Source organism: Carcharodon carcharias, chromosome 9 (genome assembly GCF_017639515.1).
Source record: "Carcharodon carcharias isolate sCarCar2 chromosome 9, sCarCar2.pri, whole genome shotgun sequence".
Classification (NCBI taxonomy): Eukaryota; Metazoa; Chordata; class Chondrichthyes; order Lamniformes; family Lamnidae; genus Carcharodon; species Carcharodon carcharias.
This window is the reverse complement of record NC_054475.1, coordinates 104,160,014-104,182,385: the sequence shown is the minus strand read 5'-3', so window position 1 is coordinate 104,182,385 and position 22,372 is coordinate 104,160,014. Positions and strand designations below refer to the sequence as shown.

Genomic DNA, 22,372 nt, shown 5'->3' with positions numbered 1-22,372 from the left:
ACAGAAACAACAATTTGCATGGCAAACGGGGAGGGGGGGGGGGAAGCAGAGCATTACAAGAAAATAATTATCCATGAGCAAGAAAAGGGCACATCAACTCGCTTAATATTGGGGAAAAAAAACTGTATCTTGTTAATCGTCTTTCCAAAGACCCTTATTGACGGTGATAAATTATAGGCAGTCCAAGAAACCGCCTGAGGGTTCACTTCAATTTATTGACTGGCCAACAGAGCACACGGGAGACACTGGAAGCATTAAGACCTAGTGGGTAGAAAGCACAACTAATCAGTTACAGCAGACAGCTTCTCGCGGTTCACCGGGCTGGTGCAGGAGAAGCTGTTTATCTTTCCCTGCCGAACCAATTCTTGGAGTAGACTATGGCTGTGGATGAGATGCGGGTAGTTCGTCCCTTTAAGTTGATCGCTCTGATCTGTGTCTTTGTGGCTCTGAGTTTGGACGTGGTATCTTTGCTGAGTCCAGCCTGGGTGACTGCTGAGCGCTCCTCGCTTTCTCTCTGGGATTACTGCAAAAAAACCACGGCTGGATGGTACTGTGAGTCCGTTCTCCAGACAGGTAAGGGTTAGCACGTAAAAACATAAAACTGATCGCAGTAGGATTTTTTGAAGTTTAACATCCGCCACAATTACTGCATACTTGCATATTACACAAAAAAATCTCAGCGTTGATTTAGAAAGCAGTGCCTTTGTACTCGAAGATTGAGCGAGTTTTGTTTTTAGAGAAATTAGTTTGTGTTGTTATTTACCCCCACCCACCCTGTTTTTCTTATATAAACTTTCAGGGACAACATTTGTTACAGTAATTGCTTTGTGTTAGAGCGAAACTCTCCCTTCCAGCTGATGTAAATAATATCTTTAAGCGTTTTTGATTTTTCTTGTGAAGTAAACAGAAGGTGAGGTTGGGGGATAGTTGATTGACTGAGGGTGAAGTTTTTTCTTTGTTGGGTAGAACTCATGCAGCAATAGGAAGGGGGAGGGGGAAGAGAGACACAACGTCGAAAACATGGAAATGGGTAAACCAGGTCGGTAGGGGAGGAAACCGAAACAAAAACATAGGTCCTTTTAAGGGACAAAAAATTTCCTAGTTGGGTGGGAAACTAGAAACTTCATTGTTTAACTTAATTTTGTTTTACTGCACGACAACTTATACTGTTCGTGAAGTTAACCAAAAAATCTTATTTTGGAAAGAAACACGTGATAAATTCCAGACCGTGTTGAAGTTCCAAAACCAAATTATCTATGAGGTGAATGCAAGGTTCTATCCTAAACGTGCATCCCTAAGACGGGAGTGAACTCACTGCTGCTGGTAACTAATTACTGTTAATTTTCAGCTAACTGAGACAACATTAGAAGGGGTAATGGATTTAAAAACTACTCTGCCTTGAAGTGACTTTTTTGGTGCGCATTCAGTTCTGTCACTAGGCATATTTAGCATGTTAGTAGCAATACACTATACTCAAGCCTATATGCGTTAATACTGTAACATGATTCTTGTGTAATGCTCGAAATATTCGTCACCGTTAACTTGCTTTTCCCATATTCACCACCAGGACAAACATATGACTGAGTACTTTACCCTAATGTTGTATGACAATGCAGTAGATGCTGCCTAAATTTAATTGTTGTTGGATGCTTTTCACAGTTCAAGTAAACTACACACAAAAAAAAATCACTTACACCATTTAGTGAAATCCGAGTGATAAACAATGGGTTTTGTCTTACATTTACTCAGCAGCCAATATATAACTCTTGTGAATTTTTTTTCTCATGACTTTCCCCTTTTTCTTAAACTGTTCCTCTCCTTGGTGAGATATGGTTCATTACTTCCAGCTGTTGCCTGGTACCTTTATCCAACTTTATTTATGAAATAAAAACAGAAAATTCTGGAAATACTCAGCAGTCTGTCGGCATCTATGGGGAGAGAAACAGAGTTAACGTTTCATCCACCTTTTAGATGTTCCCAGACCTGCTAAGTATTTCCAGTATTTTTATTTCAGATTTCCAGTATCTGTAGTATTTTGCTTTTTTCATTATTTATGCATGTGCTTTGACAGAAAGTATTGTCGGGGCCCAGGGAACATTGAAGCTGAACACAATCCTGTCAACCTGATGTTTACACACTTCTAGTGTGGGGTCATTGAATGGTATAGTTAGGACTCAGAACCCTGGTATATTTTATAATAATCCTTCCTCCTTAATCTCGTGACACTGATGTCAATTTCAGCCAGGACAGTGGCAAGGGAGCTATAAATCGATTAACAGAAATCTGAAATCAAATTGGGACTTTCCTGATCTGCACGGCTCATCTACTCACTGTTTTACCCCACTGAACAATAGGGGATTCGAGATGAAGTGATTTAAAGGAGGTTGATGAGGGGAAGTTTCTCTGGTAGGATGATTATTCACACATGACATAAGAAATAGGGTGAGATGGTGGTGTAGTGGTAATGTAACTGGACGAGTAATTCAGAGACCTAGTCTAATGCACTGGGGATATGGGTTCAAATCTCAGTAATAGTGACCATGACAATTATCACCAATGTCCTGAAAACCCATCTGGTTTACTAATATCCTTTAGAGGAGGGAAATCTGCCATCCTGGTCGGACCCACATGTGACTCCAGAATTTTATGGCCTAGCAAGTCACTTGGGTCAAAGACAATTAGGAATGGGCAACAAATGCTGGTCTAGCCAGCAGCGTGAAAGTATAAAGGAAAATAGGAACAGTAGGCCATTTGGCCCCTCAACCCTGCTCTGCCATCATTAAGATCATGGCAGATCTGATTATTGGCTTAACTCCACTTTCCCACCTGCTTCCCATCACCCTTGACTCCCTTGCAGAACAAAAATCTGTCTAACTCAGCCATGAATATATTCAAAGACCTCTGCTGCTTTGAGGTACAGAATTCCAAAGATTAACGACATCCAGAAGAAATTCCTCCTCTTTAAACGGGAGACCCTTTATTTTGAAACTGTGTGCTAGTTCTAGATTTCCTCATGAGGAAAACATTCTCTCAGCATCTATCCTATCAATTCCCCCCAGAATCTTATGTTTCAATAAAATCACCCCTCGTTCTTCTAAACACCTGATGCAGATGACTGATGGAAGAAAAAGCTCTTGTCAAATATTGTAACCTGTCTGTTTTTTGTTAGATGACTGTGCCACAGATATTCTTTGGGAGATAGTTATGGCTCTACTCACTGCCTCAGATTAGAGAGAGGAGAATCAGCAGGAGTTCCCAACATTGTAACTTCAATGAAGTTGGAACTGACTTTTTCATTCTAGCTGTGGACCTTTTCCATTGTCAGGGATAGTCCGTATGGGCCGTCAATATGAAAATCTGGTGGTAATAAACTACATTTGTGACCAGCAGGCCCTTATTCTGCAGGCAGTCAAAATTCCAAAGAATGGTTGGGAGCAATCTGAAAGTTCTGATTACAAAGCAAAGTTTGAGGGTTCTGACCAGGTATATATTTTTTTAAATCTTCAAGACAATTGGTGAAGTGCATGTTCCTTAGGTTTGTGCAAAGTTGTGACTTAAGGAATGACCTTCATACTTGTGCGTCCTTTTACAGTTTCTTATGATAAGCCTGCTTGGGAGGCAACCCTACAGTGTCAATGGAACTAATGCAGTCAAAAGCAGCAGCTCTCGAATGGGAGAGGCAGTTTTGCTGGGTGCAAATGTAGTGAATTGCCTGATATCGGGGGAAGGTTATGGCCAGAACAAAACGTTCATTTATTCTGTATTCCACCTCACAGTCTAAATATGATTAAGTCAGCAGTCAGGCTGCATAAACTTGGCTTGTCTTCTCTTGAGTTTGGAATATTGAGGGGTGATCTGATCATGGTCCTTAGTAATAAAGGGATTTGATTAGGTAGATAGAGCGAAACTATTTCTTTTAGTGTGGGAGTCCAGTACACGAAGATATAATCTTAAAATTAAAGCTAGACTATATAGGAGTGAAACTGGAAAACACTTTTCCATGTAACAAAAGAGTGGAAAGCTGGAACGCGCATTCCAAAAGGCTGTGGCTGCTGGTTCAATTGAAATCTTCAAGTGGAAGATTGATGGATGTTTGTCGGTTAAGGATATCAATGGATATGGAATAGAAGGTGGGTAAATAGAATTGAGGTTCAAATTAGCCATGATCTAATTGAATGGCAGAACAGACTCCAGAGGTTGAATGGCCAACTCCTGTTCTTATGTTCCTAATGGGCCTGCCACATAATAAAGAACTGCTTCTGGTAGAAGAGGGACAAGCTGTTTCCATGGTGCCCTGCCATTCAAATCCGAACAGCTGCAAATTCCTCACACCCCAAAGGAGCAGCTGCTGTGGAAACCACAAGGCCTATTGCTGCTTTCCTTTCTGGGTTGTGTGTTAAATTTATTCTAGTTCTCATCTCCACAATCTTTATGAAACTCTGTGTGCAGTATTCAAAATTCTGTAAGTGCATTGTATTTTTGCAAGCCAACTTGCAACTTGTAGCCATGAGGCCTGGCATTTTCTATAGATGTCATTTTAAAATGATACTAATGCTGCACACAGGTCAGAGGAGTACATAGGTTAAGCATAGCTTAAGACATGTGCTGGATAAAAGTTCTAAAGTTGCACTGTTGAAATATGTTAATCCATCTTCTTCAATGATTTTGAATTAATTGAGCATTTCACATAAAAAGTAATGCATCACTAAGGATAGCAAGGCAGTCAATAAAAGTTGTGTTTATTGGAATAGGTACTCAGGTTCCCAGAACAAATTGAGACAGATTTCTATTTGCTGGGGGGGGAGGGGGGGTAATGGGTAGTCGCTGATTAAAGGTTCTGTTCCTTTTATTGTTGATAGAATTCTGCTTCCGACATCACAGCCACTTTTGACCCAAATTACTTTGATTTGAGGTTGAAGTTACTCCCCTTGCTTGAAATGGGGTTTTCTCTCTGGACTATGTTATCATCACACCACCAAACTTTCAACCAACAACCCTTGGCTTAAACTACCCCTAAGCACAAGCAAGATATGAAAAAATGCCTGGGCAACTCTCCCACTGATTTTCCCATGAGCCCCTGCCTAGTGGGCTGGCAGTATAGTGTGCTCAGGATCACAGAAATGTGCTATTGTCCCACTATTTTGTGGTATTATTGGAACTGGGTTGAGCTCAGATTGCAGTTTTATTTTAAACTCAATGTTTAATAGGAGACCAATTAAAATGAGAAAGAATCACAGTGTGAGGAAAGAACAGGCCTGTCCACTAGCAAATAATATTTTTATTGTTAACTTGAAGGACTGTGGTCAGTATCACATTTAGAAATAAATATTAAAGCCTATTAATGGAAAGTGGTATGATTGCCTAATGTGTTAGTATCAGACTGCAGTTGTTATAAAGATCCTGTTCAAAACAGGAGGACGTTGAGGGTGGTGCGGGGAGGGTTGAGGGTAGGATGATTAGGAGAGGAGTGTGAGGCTGGAGGGGGGTCGGGCTGAGAGAGAGGATGATTAGGGGAGCGAGGCCAGTGGGGTGTGGGGGTAGGACAGGGCCAAGGGTGGGCAGGTTTAGGGACCAGGGGTAGGGCAGATTACCTACAAAATGGGAGAAGTAGGCCATTTGGCCCCTTGAGCCTGCTCCGCCATTCAATAAGATCATAGCTGATCTGTTTGTGTTCTGAATTCCACATTTTTATCTACACCCGATAACCTTTGATTCCCTTGCCCAACAAGAATCTATGTACAAAAGCAAACTACTACAGATGTTGAAAATTTGAAACAAAAACAAAAATAGCTGGAAAAACTCAGCAGGTCTGACAGCGTCTGCGAAGACGAACACAGTTGATGTTTCGAGTCCACGCGATCTGATGAAGAGTCGTGCAGACTCGAAACGTCAATTGCGTTCGTCTCTGCAGAGGCTGTCAGACCTGCTGAGTTTTTCCAGCTATTTTTGTTTTTGTTTAAGAGCCTATGTACCTCCACCTTAAAAATATTCAATGATTCTGTCTCCACCACCTTCTGAGGCAGAGAGTTCCAAAGTCGCATGACCGTTTGAGAGAGAATTCTTCTCATCTCTGTTCCAAAATGGTGACCCCAATTTTAAAACAGTGCCCCCTAGTTCTGGACTCACCCACAAGAGGAAATGCACTTTCCGTGTCCAGCTTGTCAAGATCGTTCAGGATCTTATATATTTCCATCAAGTCACCCCTCATTCTTCTAAACTCCAGTGGCAACAAGCCCAGTCTGTTCAATCTTTCCTCATAACACAACCTGCTCATTCCAGGTATCAATCAAGTAAACCTCTGAAGTGCCTCCAGTACATTTACATCCTTCTTTAAATTAGGAGACCAAAACTGCACGCAATATTCGAGATGTGGCCTTACCAATGCCCTGTATAACTGAAGCATAACATCCTTACTTTTGACGTTTTGAGTCCGTATGACTCTTCTTCAGGACTAAGCAAATATAGAAATGTGGTGAAATATAAGCAGGTTGAGGGGGGTGGGACAGGTAGAGCTGAATAGAGGGCCAGTGATAGGTGGAGGCAAAGAAGAGATTGCCACAGATGTCATAGACAAAGAGACAGTGATGATATCTAAGGAATGTTCTAAGGACCTGCTGAGTTTTCCCCAGCTATTTTTGTTTTTGTTTCAGATTTCCAGCATCCGCAGTATTTTGCATTTATCTTAGTGTTTAATTAACTGCCACTTCTCTTCCAGGAATGCCTACCTTAAAGAAGTACTGCTCTGCTCTCCGACAGGATTTCCACTTGTCTCTTTTGCCCTGTTCACCTTCATTGCTTTCCATTTCTCTCCTGGTGTTTGACAAGGTGTTTACTAAAACTCACTTTCACAGCCATATTTCCTTCCTCAGTGACCGTCTCCGACTTACCACACATCCATCATGTTTCGAACCCACCCAGGATTACAGGTATCTCTGGGACATACAACACTCCTCGGACTGCTATTTTCGTCGCATCCTGAGAACCACACTCAGTGCCATGCGCCACCATATGAACACACTTGACCTCTCCCTCCAGCAGCACCGACTCACCCTATCTCTAAGCTGTCCTTGCCCCCAGTTTCATTTTATTCTTCATCTCATCCGACGCCTCAACAAGAAACTTTATCTTTCTTTCAGGTGCAAAGGAACGCAAGTTCCAACAACTCATCAACACCATCGCCCATCCAGGACCCTCCAACCGCTGCCCATCCCGCTGACCCCATCCTATCTTCCAATCCCAGCCCCAGCCGTGTATTCACCATACCCCCTGACCTTCCCCTCTCTGATGCTGAATGTTCAGTGCTCAGCAAAGGACTCAGTTTCATACCCTTATGCCCTCACCTCAATGAATTTTGGGCTCGGCACGATGCTGAACTCTTCTTCCGCCGCCTTCGTTTCCATGCTCACTTCTTTGGGCAGAAGTCCTCTCCCTCATCCGACGCCTCAACAAGAAACTTTATCTCTTTATTTCAGGTGCAAAGGAACGTAAGTTCCAACAACTCATCGACACCATCGCCCATCCAGGACCCTCCAACTACTGCCCATCCTGCTGACCCCATCCTATCTTCCAATCCCAACCCCAGCCGTGTATTCACTATACCTCCTGACCTTCCCCTCTCCGATGCTGAATGTTCAGTGCTCAGCAAAGGACTCAGTTTCATACCCTTATGCCCTCACCTCAATGAATTTCGGGCTTGGCACGATGCTGAACTCTTCTTCCGCCGCCTTCGTTTCCATGCTCACTTCTTTGGGCAGAAGTCCTCTCCCCGTTCAACGGATCCTTTTCCTGCCTCCAATATTCTACCTCCACCTGGAACCCTCCCTCTGGATTATTACCTGCTCTTGATCTTTTCATTGAGAACTGTCGGCGTGATATCAGCCATCTCAATTTCTCTCCGCCTCTCACCCATTCTAAGCTGTCTCTTTCTGAACTGGCTGCAATCCATTCTCTTAGGTCCAACCCTGACTTTGTCATCAAACCTGCTGACAAGGGTGGTGCTGTTGTTGTCTGGCACACTGACCTCTACCTCGCAGAGGCTGAGCGTCAACTCGCAGACACTTCCTCTTACCTCCCCCTGGACCATGACCCCACCACTGAACATCAAGCTGTTGTTTCCAAGACTGTCACTGACCTCATCTCCTCTGGAGATCTTCCCTCCACAGCTTCCAACCTTGGATGGCCCGCTTCTACCTCCTACCCAAAATCCACAAACGGGACTGTCCTGGCAGACCAATCGTGTCAGCCTGTTCCTGCCCCACGGAACTCGTTTCTCGCTATCTTGACTCCATTCTCTCTCCTCTTGTCCAGTCCTTCCCCACCTACATCCGCAATTCCTCTCACGCCCTACATCATATCAACATTTTCCAGTTCCCTGGCCCCAACCGCCAACGTCCAATCCCTCTACACCTCCATTCCCCACCGGGATGGTCTGAGGGCTCTCTGATTCTTCCTCGAACAGAGGCCTGAACAATCCCCATCCACCACTACTCTCCTCCGTCTGGCTGAATTTGTTCTTTCACTGAACAATTTCTCCTTAAACTCCTCTCACTTCCTTCAAATAAAAGACGTGGCTATGGGTTATGCCTGTCTCTTTATGGGGTAGGTGGAACATTCCTTGTTCCAGTCCAACTCAGGTCCCCTCCCACAACTCTTTCTCCGGTACATTGTTGACTGCTTCAGTGCCGCTTCATGCTCTCGTCTGGACCTGGAAAAATGTATTAATTTTGCTTCCAATTTCCACTCCTCCATCATTTTCACATGGTTCATCACTGACACTTCCCTCCCCTTCCTTGACCTCTCTGTCTCAATTTCTGGTGATAGACTGTCCACCAATATTCATTACAAGCCTACCGACTCCCACAGCTACCTCAACTACAGCACCTCACATGCCGCTTCCTGTAAGGACTCCATCCCATTCTCTCAGTTCCTTCGCCTCCGTCGCATCTGTTCTGATGATGCTATTTTCCAAAATAGTTCCTCTGACATGTCTTTCTTTTTCCTTAACTGAGGTTTTCCACCCACGGTGGTTGACAGGGCCTCAACCACGTCAGGCCCATCTCCCACACATCTGCCCTCACTCCTTCCTATCCCTCCCAGAACCATGATAGGGTCCCCCTTGTCCTCACTTTTCACCCCACCAGCCTCCGCATTCAAAGGATCATCCTCTGCCATTTCCAGCATGATGCCACCACCAAACACATCTTCCCCTCACACCCCCCTGTCGGCATTCCATAGGGACCATTCCCTCCGGGACACCCTGGTCCACTCCTCTATCACCCCCTACACCTCAACCCACTCCCATGGCACCTTCCCATGCAACCGCAGAAGGTGTAACACCTGCCCCTTTACTTCCCCCCTCCTCGCCGTCCAAGGGCCCAAACACTCCTTTCAAGTGAAGCAGCACTTGCACTTCCTTCAATTTAGTCTACTGCATTCGCTGCTCCCAATGCGGTCTCCTCTACATTGGAGAGACCAAACGCAGACTGGGTAACCGCTTTGCAGAACACCTTTGGTCTGTCCGTAAGCATGACCCAGACCTCCCTGTCGCTTGCCATCTCAACACACCACCCTGCTCTCATGCCCACATGTCCGTCCTTGGCCTGCTGCAATGTTCCAGAGAAGCTCAATGCAAACTGGAGGAACAGCACCTCATCTTCTGACTAGGCACTCTACAGCCTTCTGGACTTAACATTGAGTTCAACAACTTCAGATCATGAACTTTCTCCTCCATCCCCACACCCTTTCCAATGCCCCCTTTTCCCATAATTTATAATTTTTTTAATATATTTTTCTTTTCTCACCTATCGTTTTATCTCCACCTTTTAGCCCATTTCGATCCCTTCCCCCCACCCCACCCCCACTAGGGCCATCTGTCATTTGCTTGTCTTGCTTTTTGCCCTTCATGTCACCATTAGCACATTCCTTAGATAATATCACCATCGTCAATACCCCTTTATCCTTTTGTCTTTGACATCTTTGGCAATCTCTTCTTTGCCTCCACCTATCACTCGCCCTCTATCCAGCTCTACCTGTCCCACCCTCCTCAACCAGCTTATATTTCACCACATTTCTATATTTCCTTAGTTCTGATGAAGAGTCATACGGACTCGAAACGTTAATTGTATTCCTCTCCGCAGATGCTGTCAGACCTGCTGAGTTTTTCCAGCTATTTTTGTTTCTGTTTCAGATTTCCAGCATCCACAGTATTTTGTGCTTTTATCCTTTACTTTTGTGTTCAATTCCTCTCATAATAAAGGATAGAATTCCATTAACCTTAATTACTTGCTGTACCTGCATACTAACTTTTTGTGACTCATGCACGAGAACACCCAGATCTTTCTGTACCTCAAAATTTTGTAGCCGTTCCCCGTTTAAGTAATACTGTTTATTATTTTTCCTGCCAAAGTGAACAACTTCACATTTTCCCACATTATACTCCATCTGCCAGATTTTTCCCTCTCACTCAACCTGTCTGCAACCTCATGTCCTCTTCACAACATTCTTTCCAACAAGTTTGTATCATCTGAAAATTTAGCTACCATGCCTTTGCTCCCCTCATCTAAGTCATTGATATAAATTGTATATTAGGGGAGCGGGTGCTGGGGAAGGGTGGGGATTTGGGGAATAGGGGCTGGGGAGAGGGCAAAGTGAGCAAAGCTGTTGAGGGAAGGGAGTGAGGCAGGGTGGGGAGGGGAAGGGAGCGAGGCAGGATGGCGGGGTGGGGGGAGGGAGGAAGCAGCATGGGGACGTGGGTTGGAGCGATGCCACAGCGAGAGTGTGTGCACGGGGATCGGAGAGGGCAAGATTGAGGCCTAGGGGGGAGAAAGTGAGGCGGGGGAGACATGACAACAAAAAGGGAGAGAGCAGTTTTAAACCTGTCAAGAAAGGAATACTCAGCTGAGAATCAGGAAAACTTGGAAGTCAGAGGTAATGAATTACTAAGATCCCAAACAGTAATGAATGACTTGCATTTTTATAGTGCTTTTAATGATTTTAGGACATCCTGAAGTGTTTTACAGTCAATGAAATACTTTTGAAATACTTTTGAAGTGCAGTCACTGTTGTAATGAAGGAAATGTAATGTGGAAAATGATCAATTAATTTAGCGGAGTCTAGGACTAGGGAGCATAATCTAAAAATTAGAACCAGATCTTTCAGGAATTAAATTAGGAAACGCATGCAAAAAGGGTGGTAGAAATTTGGAACTGTCTTCTGCAAACAGCAATTGATGCTAAATCAATATCAATGCTCAATCGATTGTTAAATTTAAATCTGAGGTGCAGTAAAATGGGTAGTAACTGCTTGATTAAAATGATCCAGCTTTGTGCATATGTGATGAAAATGTTAGCTGTGACCACACACCAGTCTGCAGAAGGTGTGTTTAGGGTGATAGCTTCTTGTGCGTCTAAGTGTGTGTCTGTTATTTCTTTTAAAAAAACTTTTGTTGCTAACTTATGCCTGTTGCCTTGTGCCAATTTAAATTCTGTGGTGTCTGGGAAATTGTGTGTGGTGGCTTTTAAGTTTAATGTAGTGGCAATGATTACTAAGGATATTGATGAATTTTTCTAATTCTGTCTCTGACCATAATATGATAGAATTTTACGTGAAGTTTGAAAGTGATGTAGTTCAATCCGAAACTAGGAACTTTAATCGAAACAGAGGAAACTACAAAGGTTTAAGGGGCAAGTTAGATTGGGGAGCTACATTAAAAGGTATGATGGTAGACAGGCAATGGGTAGCAGTTAAAAGAATTAATATGGTTTGCAACAAATTTACATTCCTTTAAGGCACAAAAAGCCAGTAGGAAAAGTGATCCAACCATGGCTAACAAGGGAAGTTAAGGATTCTATTAGATCAAAGGAAGAAGCATATAAAATTGCCAAAAAAAAGTAGTAAGCCTGACAATTGGGAGCATTTTAAAATTCAGCAAGGGAAAACCAAGAGATTGATAAAGGAAGAGAAAATAGAATATGAAATTAAACTAGCAAGGAACATAAAAATGCACTGTAAAAGATTCTAAGTATGTAAAAAGGAAAAGGCTAGTAAAGACAAATGTGGGCCCGTTACAGGCAGAGAATGGATAATTTATAATTGGTAATAAGGAAATGGCAGAAAAATAAACAAATACTTAGTATCTACCTCCATGAAAATAGGCAGTTTCCTGTTCTTCCCTGAAATATTGGGGAGCCATAAGAGTAGTGAGATTGAGCATCTGAAAGAAAGTTTTAGCTTAAAAAAAGTAATGCTGGAGAAATTAATGGGGCTGAAAGTTGAGATCCCCTGGACCTGATGATCTTCATTGTAGAACTTATTTTATTCATTTATGGGATGTGAGTGTCACTGGTTAGGCCAGCATTTATTGCCCATCTCTAATTGCTCTTGAGAAGGTGATGGTGAGTTGTCTTCTTGAACCGTTGCACTACCTGTGGTGTAGGTACACCCAGATGCTGTTTGGGAGGGAGTTCCAGGATTTTGACCCAGTGACAGTGAAGGAACGGTGATATATTTCCAAGTCAGGATGGTGAGTGACTTGGAGGGGAACTTCCAGGTGGTGATGTTCCCATGTATCTGCTGCCCTTGTCCTTCTAGATGGCAGTGGTCGTGGATTTGGAAGGTGCTGTCTAAGGAGCCTTGGTGAATTTCAGCAGTGCATCTTGTAGATAGTATACACTGCCACCATTTTTCGGTGGTGGAGGGAGTGAATGTTTGTGGATAGGGTGCCATTCAAGTGGGCTGCTTTGGCCTGGATGGTGTCAAGCTTATTATCGGATGGTGGCATTGTCCTATGAGGAAAGATTGAGAACACTGGGGTTGTATTCTTTAGAGTTTAGAAGAATGAAAGGTGATCTCATTGAATTGTACAAAATTCTTACAAAGCTTGACCAGGTAAATGCAGGAAGGTTGTTTTCCATGTTTGGGCCGGGGTGGGGGGGGGGGGGGGGGGGGGGGGGGGGGGGTGCGTCAAGAACCTGGGGACACAGTTCCAGAATAAGAGGTAGGCCATTTAGGACCAAGATGAAGAGGAATTTCTGCAGTCAGAGGGTGGTAAACCTTTATAATTCTCCATCCAAGAGGGTGGAGGCTCAGTCATTGAGTGTGTTCAAAGCAGAGGATAGATTTCTAAATACCAGTGATACTAATGACATATAGGGATAGTGCAGGAAGATGGCATTAAGGTAGAAGATCAGCTATGATCTCGTCAAATGGTGAAGCAGGCTTGAGGGGCTGAATAGCCTACTCCTGCTCCTATGTTCCAATGTGAGAATCCAAATACTCCATATGTCAACCCATTACAGAAGGTTAATGTTATCAGGTAACTGCATCACCTAGTAAAGGTGTTGGTGAGAATGAGTAAGGAGCCCCTGAAAACCAAAAGTAGCCCCCAAAAATCAAAAAGTAGCCCTCAAGAAATCTCAAGAAATGCCCTAAAAAAAAAAAACATTTTCTTGACCCCTGATCTTGACTCCAGAACTTTAATTTACAATTGATGCATCCCATCATAGCACTGGCTGTCAGAAGAAATTTGAGAAATCTTAGCTACAGATCTGACTTAAATGGGTAACCTAGAGAATTTTTTGGGTGGAGAGAAGTGAGATAAACTGGGTGCCCAAGTCTAGGTTCCCTTCCTGTGCCTCCACTCGGAACTCTCCGACGTTGCATTACACTGTCCAAAACAAAAGATCACACTTTCGATCCCCAGACTGTGTTGATTTTTCTGATTTCCTCCAGGGCAGCAGCTGGAGTGCTACAATTTGCCAGGGTGCCTTGTGAAAAAGAAGGGGAAATCAACAACAACTTATATTTATGCAGCAAAACATCCTGAGGCACTTCATAGGACCGAGATCAAACAAAATTTGACACTGAACCACATAAGGTGATATAAACCAGGGTTCTTAATCCTCCTTAACCAGTTGTACCTGCTGGGAAGTGGTCCCACTGCTCCCCACCATGTTGAAATAGCCTACCAACACTTACCACACACATTTGAGTGGAAGGTGGTCACTGAAATAAGGTACTGGAATTGTATCTCAGTATGAGTTAGCATTCTCCAGAAAAGAGGGCAGGGGACTAGTCCAAGGCCAAATCTTAATGGCAGTGTAGGTTTACTGGCAGCTTTCTTAACAATGACTCAGTACTGCCAACTCTGATAATCTTGAAATAGTTCTCCTGCTTGTGTGATTTATAATGCATATGTGGTTAATTGCTGAATGAGGTCATTTGTCACTTGTGGGCTGGATGTCAGCCAAGAAAGGTTATTGTCACACATGTTCACTAAAGGGAGATCTCAGGATGTACAATGGGGAGATTTTTTTTTTCACAACAAAAACAAAAACAGAATTACCTGGAAAAACTCAGCAGGTCTGGCAGCATCGGCGGAGAAGAAAAGAGTTGACGTTTCGAGTCCTCATGACCCTTCGACAGAACTTGAGTTCGAGTCCAAGAAAGAGTTGAAATATAAGCTGGTTTAAGGTGTGTGTGTGGGGGCGGAGAGAGAGAGAGAGAGAGAGGTGGAGTGGGGGTGTGGTTGTAGGGACAAACAAGCAGTGATAGAAGCAGATCATCAAAAGATGTCAACAACAATAATACAAAAGAACACATAGGTGTTAAAGTTAAAGTTGGTGATATCTAAACGAATGTGCTAATTAAGAATGGATGGTAGGGCACTCAAGGTATAGCTCTAGTGGGGGTGGGGAGAGCATAAAAGATGTAAAATAAATAAATAATTTTTTTTTCTTTTTCTCTTTTTATAATGGAAATAGGTGGGAAAAGGAAAATCTATATAATTTATTGGAAAAAAAAGAAAAGGAAGGGGAAAACAGAAAGGGGGTGGGGATGGGGGAGGGAGCTCACGACCTAAAGTTGTTGAATTCAATATTCAGTCCGGATGGCTGTAAAGTGCCTAGTCGGAAGATGAGGTGTTGTTCCTCCAGTTTGCGTTGGGCTTCACTGGAACAATGCAGCAAGCCAAGGACAGACATGTGGGCAAGAGAGCAGGGTGGAGTGTTAAAATGGCAAGCGACAGGGAGGTTTGGGTCATTCTTGCAGACAGACCGCAGGTGTTCTACAAAGCGGTCGCCCAGTTTACGTTTGGTCTCTCCAATTTAGAGGAGACCACATTGGGAGTAACGAATGCAGTAGACTAAGTTGGGGGAAATGCAAGTGAAATGCTGCTTCACTTGAAAGGAGTGTTTGGGTCCTTGGACGGTGAGGAGAGAGGAAGTGAAGGGGCAGGTATTGCATCTTTTGCGTGGGCATGGGGTGGTGCCATAGGAGGGGGTTGAGGAGTAGGGGGTGATGGAGGAGTGGACCAGGGTGTCCCGGAGGGAGCGATCCCTACGGAATACCGATAGGGGGGTGAAGGGAAGATGTGTTTGGTGGTGGCATCATGCTGGAGTTGGCGGAAATGGCGGAGGATGATCCTTTGAATGCGGAGGCTGGTGGGGTGATAAGTGAGGACAAGGGGGACCCTATCATGTTTCTGGGAGGGAGGAGAAGGCATGAGGGCAGATGCGCGGGAGATGGGCCGGACACGGTTGAGGGCCCTGTCAACGACCGTGGGTGGAAAACCTCGGTTAAGGAAGAAGGAGGACATGTCAGAGGAACTGTTTTTGAATGTAGCATCATCGGAACAGATGTGACGGAGGCGAAGGAACTGAGAGAATGGGATGGAGTCCTTACAGGAAGCGGGGTGTGAGGAGCTGTAGTCGAGATAGCTGTGGGAGTCGGTGGGTTTGTAATGGATATTGGTGGACAGTCTATCACCAGAGATTGAGACAGAGAGGTCAAGGAAGGGAAGGGAAGTGTCAGAGATGGACCACGTGAAAATGATGGAGGGGTGGAGATTGGAAGCAAAATTAATAAATTTTTCCAAGTCCCGACAAGAGCATGAAGCGGCACCGAAGTAATCATCGATATACCGGAGAAAGAGTTGTGGAAGGGGGCCGGAGTAGGACTGGAACAAGGAATGTTCCACATACCCCATAAAGAGACAGGCATAGCTGGGGCCCATGCGGGTAACCATAGCCACACCTTTTATTTGGAGGAAGTGAGAGGAGTTGAAGGAGAAATTGTTCAGCGTGAGAACAAGTTCAGCCAGACGGAGGAGAGTAGTGGTGGATGGGGATTGTTCGGGTCTCTGTTCGAGGAAGAAGCTAAGGGCCCTCAGACCATCCTGGTGGGGGATGGAGGTGTAGAGGGATTGGACGTCCATGGTGACCGGAGAAAGAGTTGTGGAAGGAGGCCGGAGTAGGACTGGAACAAGGAATGTTCCACATTCCCCATAAAGAGACAGGCATAGCTGGGGCCCATGCGGGTACCCATAGCCACATCTTTTATTTGGAGGAAGTGAGAGGAGTTGGAGGAGAAATTGTTCAGCATGAGAACAAGTTCAGCCAGACGGAGGAGAGTAGTGGTGGATGGGGATTGTTCGGGTCTCTGTTCGAGGAAGAAGCTAAGGGCCCTCAGACCATCCTGGTGGGGGATGGAGGTGTAGAGGGATTGGACGTCCATGTTTTTTTTTGTTATTTCCCCTCCCTGTAGCTAAAAATTAACCTAATACTGGATGGTTGCATTTGCAATAGGGACTTGAACTGCAACTTCATTCAGTTCAGGGTATTAATGCCCTCAAAAGTGACCCGGTTCCTGTTGTAAAAATTCTTCAATTTCTCTTTAAAACAGAGGTGTTCCATACCAGGCATCGATCCTATCACTATCGCAATCCTATAGACTCTTATGGCCTACTCCTGTTCTTATCTATCTGTGCTCTTTAGGTGTGAACCTAGACAGTTAGTGTTGGGTTAGCTATTTAACTGTGGCGAGATCACAACAAGAGCTTGATCCTATTTTCATTGGTGCTCTTCCAATAGGCGTTACTGGATAGTGATTAAGAGCAGGCACTCTCTTCTTCTTTCCACCCACTCCATCTGGGGAAACTGAGCCCACAACGTGTTCTTCAGTTAGATATGAGATCACTGTATTGTGTATGGTTTTGGGCACCACACTGTAGGAAGGATGTGAACACATTGGAGAGAGTGCAGAAGAGGTTTACAAGAATGGTTCCAGGGATGAGAAACTTCAGCTATGAGGACAGAATGGAGCGGTTGGGACTGTTCTCCTTGGAGAGAAGGCTAAGAGGAGATTTGATGGAGATGTTCAAAATCATGAGGGGGCTGAACAGATTAGATAGGGAGAAGCTGTTCTCGCTTGTAAAAGGATCAAGAATGAGAAGGCATAGATTTAAAGTGAAAAAGCAAGCCAAATTGCAAAAGGAGCAAAAGTGATGTGAGAAAATAAAACATTTTCTCACAATGAGCGGTTCAGGTCTGGAATGCACTGCCTGGAAGTGACCATAAGACATAGGAGCAGAAATTAGGCCAAGTGTGATGGAGGCAGATTCAATCAAGGCATTCAAGAGGGCATTTGGTGCTTCTATTCAAGTAATCACTGTGCAAGGGTATGAGGAAAAGGCAGGCAGGGCAATGGCAATAGGTCATAATGTTCATTTGGCGAGCAGGTGCAGACACGATGGGCCAAATGGCCTCCTTCTGTGCTGTTAGAATTCTGTGATTCTGTTATTACACAGGGCTGGAAGGACACTACAATAAATTTTCCAGTTCTCGTGCTTTTTATATCCAGGGAAAAGCAGGTATAGCACAGGTAACCTTGTAGGGTTTAAGATAAAATAACCTCCTCCTGACTGGGGAATATAATTTCAGTAATTTCTTCAAGCTAATTGCTCTCAATTGAGTCATCCACTCTGAGCTGGATCAATTGAAAAATGGCTCCAGTACTCATTATGTTCAATGAATAAGATAAAATCATAGGAGATGTTCCACTTAGGTACCCCTGCAGAAAATCTCCCCTACTGGGTCCAGTGTCCCTATTGCTGACAATTATGATTTTTAAAAATAAGCTTGTTTGAAGCTGCTATGTTCCTTTATTTTAACTGTCATTTCATTCCATTTCCTACAGACTGGCAGGTCGCTACGCTAGTGCTGCTGATTGCTGGAGGATCTATCACTCTAATTGCATTCCTCTTTGCTGTGATCTCACTGTGCAAGGGTGCTCACAAACGCTGCTACAGGACAATTGCTGTTATGCTGTTCATTTCAGGTGAGTGGGTGTATGTGATCCCCTATGTAGTTTTGTCAGGGACTGAGTAGGAGAAATTGCAGTGTACCTCAGTTGCTTGTCATACATTGGGGGAATAGGAGTTCTATTAATACTAGAAAATCACAAATGGATTTGGTTATGGACTTTTTAAAAAAAGATCTTCAGTTTTCTCCCACCTAACCAAAGACACTAACTAATTTCTGGGACATAGTTTTGTGGTGATCAGTTGCCCTTTGGCATCTTGCCGAAGTAGTCATTCTTCATTTGCAAATCTAAACTTTTGAAGGTGATGCCTGATCCTATCAGAAATTACTGTATGGTGATTAATTGTCGTCTTCTCTTCCCCAGCCCTCCCATCCCTACTACCCCATCATCAACAATGCAATCCATGAGCACTGGGATTTCCCTGCTCTATATGACTGATTGAGCAGTGTATTTTACAACTAAGCACCAAGTAACATTTGGACTGGCTTGCAAACAGATGTTTTCCACTAGTTCTGGTGACATCTGTAATTTCCAACCAAACGTTTATACCTTCAAGCTGGAGGAGGTCAACTCATAAACGTTAATCTAGTGCAATGAATCTCCCTAATTAGAAGGGACTGGAATTTTTTTTGAAGGAAAACAGGAAACCACCTTTTTGAATACTGCTGTACACTGCCACATTCAGTACCAACCACTCAATGAATATAGATTCTGGGCAATATTATGATATGAGTGTTAAACACTATGCTTCAAATTTGTGCAGCCTAATCTTAAAACTAAAAACCAGAGTGGTAAATGTTAGCATTCAAAATATATCCATACTTTAGAGAATACCTCCTTCCCACACTCAGTCCTGTGCTGATCTACAGATTACTGTCGACAATCTCTGAGATCCGCACGATACCACAGCTCCAATATCTGAACAATCTTACAACCCCATAATGGCTATCATAAAAATATAACCATTGCTCCATTCCCCTGCTCTGCACTGATTGGCACAATAGTATATAATGTTATCTAAGCCGGGATTTTCTGGCCCCGTTGTGGGTGGGACCCGCTGTGGGAGAGGCGGTGCCTCAGCCAGATGTCCATTGATTTGCGGCGGGACCGGAAGATCCCGGCAGCGGTGAGTGCTGAAAATCCCACCCCTAGTATATAATTGTATCTTATCCTACACTGTTGGTCTTGTGTTAATCAGTGTGTTTTCTTTTAGTTGTTTTACAGGTTTGTGCCCTAGTTTTATATCCTATCAAATTCATTGATGCCAACACACTGAGGACGTACCATGAGTTCAACTGGGGCTATGGCATTGCCTGGGGTGGTACCATCTTCATGCTTGGAGCAGCCATACTCTACTGCCTAAACACAGACACCTATGAGGAAGAGTATTATTAGTCCCCTTCTTCTACACCAATAGATTATATTAAGCTTAAGAACACTATTAGATGTAATGGCAAGGGGAAGATTTGCTGCTCAAAGATAATGGTTTAAAAAAAATGAATTTGGGGAGAAGGATCACAATGAAGAGCAACCATTCCATGAAAGAACTCTTTAGTGAGTGGAGCTTTCTGGACTGAATTGAGATCCAAGTGAGAAAAGAAGGCTCCCAGTGCAAGGAATGACTCATAATTGTCTCGTGCAATTCTTACACATAATTTGCTTTTTAGTTTTATTGATTCCAAAAGAGATCATTGGCCATTCTTCTGTGTACACTGGATCACATTGAAGCAGTGTACCAACCAGTCAATACTTGCTATTGTGTGTGTGTGCATTATTTTATTCTGGAGGTGGATGCTAATTTCTTTTTACTGTCACTTCTTTTAGCCTTTTTTACTTATTTGTCCAATTGGCTTATATCTTTCTCTTAATAAATGGGAAGCTTACTCTACACTGGGCTTGTGTCCAGTAGCTTATTAACGCATAGCAAGCCATTGGGCATGTCAATTCCGCATACTTTGAACTCTAGCAGCTGAAAATTCAACACGAACATACATGCTGTATGTACATTTATTGTAACCCTTCTGAGTGCTGTAGATTGTGTTATTGTTCCAAGAACAGCGTGAACCCCATTGTTCGAACATTTCTGCGACTGAACCTTTCAATTAAGTTTGATTATGTTCTAAGGATGTATGTTTGAATTTTGAAAGTAGCAAAACTCATTCAACACTCGAAAGGATTAATTTTAAAATCTGCCCAAGGTAAAACAAAAAGTCTTTGATGGATTGGAGCCTGGGGTAGGGGGAGGAATGATGGATTCATCATATGCAACTGTCACTTCTACAGTCAGAATTTTCCCACCAGTTAAAGTAATTCACAGATAAACTTCTGATTATGGGATGAACAAACAGACCTTTGTTTGGTTCTATCTAAACGGTCTTAGCCATTGAACATTAAACAATGTCAGCAATCCTGTAATCCAAAATTTATAAATTGCATTGTTTTAATTTAAAGAATTTTAAAAATACAGATTGAATTAAATTGTTTAGCCCATGAGCTAACTAATTGGGATTGGCTCATAATGATTTTTATCTAATCTCTGAACATAAACATCCTCAAGAACAGTATGTGCCTTTTTACAAAAAAAGTTTCTTCTCAGCTTGAATATGCGTTTGGGAGGATCTTTTTATTTTCAAAGGGTATGGGTCCATTATCAATGTCTCATTTCCTGACCAATATGAATTCCCCAAAACAACTCCTTAGACATAATAATAAAATATTTCAGTAGTTATAGAACTAATGTTTAAAACTTCCCATATAAATCCAAAGGAATGAATCAGAGTTTCTTAATTTATGATCTTAATAGAATAAAGTGAAAATTGAATTACCATTTTGTGTTTCATAATTATCAGCTAAGTTGTGCGTATATTTCAACATATAATCTAGAAAGATTTCCTCAACTTTCTCCCTTACTTCCTCTTCTAAAGGTGATTTTTACTGGGCAATGGTTCATCCTCTAGCTGCTTTTTGTAAACCTAGAAGGTGAATTTCAAAAGGCTATTTGACATGGATGTTAACAACAATTTGCATTTTTCTAGCTCCCATCCATCATAAACTTCAACATCCTGTCCTATACCAAGCCCTACTCGCCTAATATCCCTGTCCTTGGTAACCTATCATATGAGATGACCCATACTGTTGCTACTGCAGAATATCTATAGCAGACTATGTTGTTATGAGTTTTCATATCAGCAATTGGAAGAAACTAGTACATTCTATGTATATCATTCATGCATATATTCCAGTTTTACATCACATTCTCTACCCGTTTGTTTACCTTAAATACGTTGCAGATTGCAACAGCAGACATCTCTAACCAACAAAAGTAGATGATATTGATGCTTGCCAAGCAGAGAATTATCATGTGCAAGACAAAATAAATTGAATATTTATATTCAAACAAAAGGTCTACTCAAAGGTGTTTTGTGGTCAATGCATGAAAGGGCAAAGTGGAAATAAGGAGGTTTTCAAACCTATTGTATCCTATTACCAGAGATTTCTGCCAAGCAGCAGGAAAATTAAGCTTGTTCTTTATCTCACTGTCAAGGCAAACAAATTATATCTTTTTTACTTTGTTCATTTTTATTTTCACTTAACAAAGGGAACAAAGTAAGTAAGTAGCAGGCCCCTCTGCATCTATAAAATTCTATGAAAATTACAACACAGAAACAGTTTGTTCAGTTTAACCAGTTCGTATTGGTGTTTATGCTCCACGTAAGCAGTCGTCCTGATCCATGTGCTTGCTCTGTTCCCAGTTCCCTTTATCCTCATTTCCTTCAACAACCTATCTAACCTATTCTTACAAATAAACATGGACTTTGCTTCAGTCAATAACTGTTGTAGTACATTCCTCACCCCATACCAGTCAATATAACAGTATTTTGCTTGCTGTCCTAAATCTAAGTTTAATCTTGTATTGATGAGCCCTCAATTTCAAAAAGTGTGTTTCTGTTTACTCTTGTTTCATCCCTTCTTAATTTTAAACTCACCTATCATTTTTTAAACTCCATTATCTTTTCTACCTCACTGAACAGCCCCAATTTTACAAGGAGAAATACTTCCTAGACGATCAGCAATTTTTGCTGCATTATAGAATGACATCCAAGATTGAAAGGTTGAGGAAATATCTCCTTTTTGAACATACAAATGTAATTTTAGTATGGAACCACTGTAGTCTGTAGCAGTCGCATTTTGCAGGTGCAAGAATGTGCAGTTTTATGAATAGCAGTGGAACTAACCTCTCCACAGGAATCGGCCAGAGGAACTCGCCGCTTTGCAA

At 42.8% G+C, this 22,372-nt stretch overlaps 1 protein-coding gene across 1 annotated transcript; it reads left to right on the top strand.

Moving 5' to 3' along the window:
* Positions 1–188: 188 nt before the first annotated feature.
* Positions 189–21,493, top strand: LOC121282321 (transmembrane protein 47-like). Its single transcript, XM_041195997.1, has 3 exons — positions 189–573; positions 17,971–18,111; positions 19,310–21,493. The coding sequence occupies exons 1-3, from the start codon at positions 378–380 to the stop codon at positions 19,489–19,491; spliced, it is 519 nt and encodes a 172-aa protein (XP_041051931.1). The 5' UTR covers positions 189–377; the 3' UTR covers positions 19,492–21,493.
* Positions 21,494–22,372: the final 879 nt, after the last annotated feature.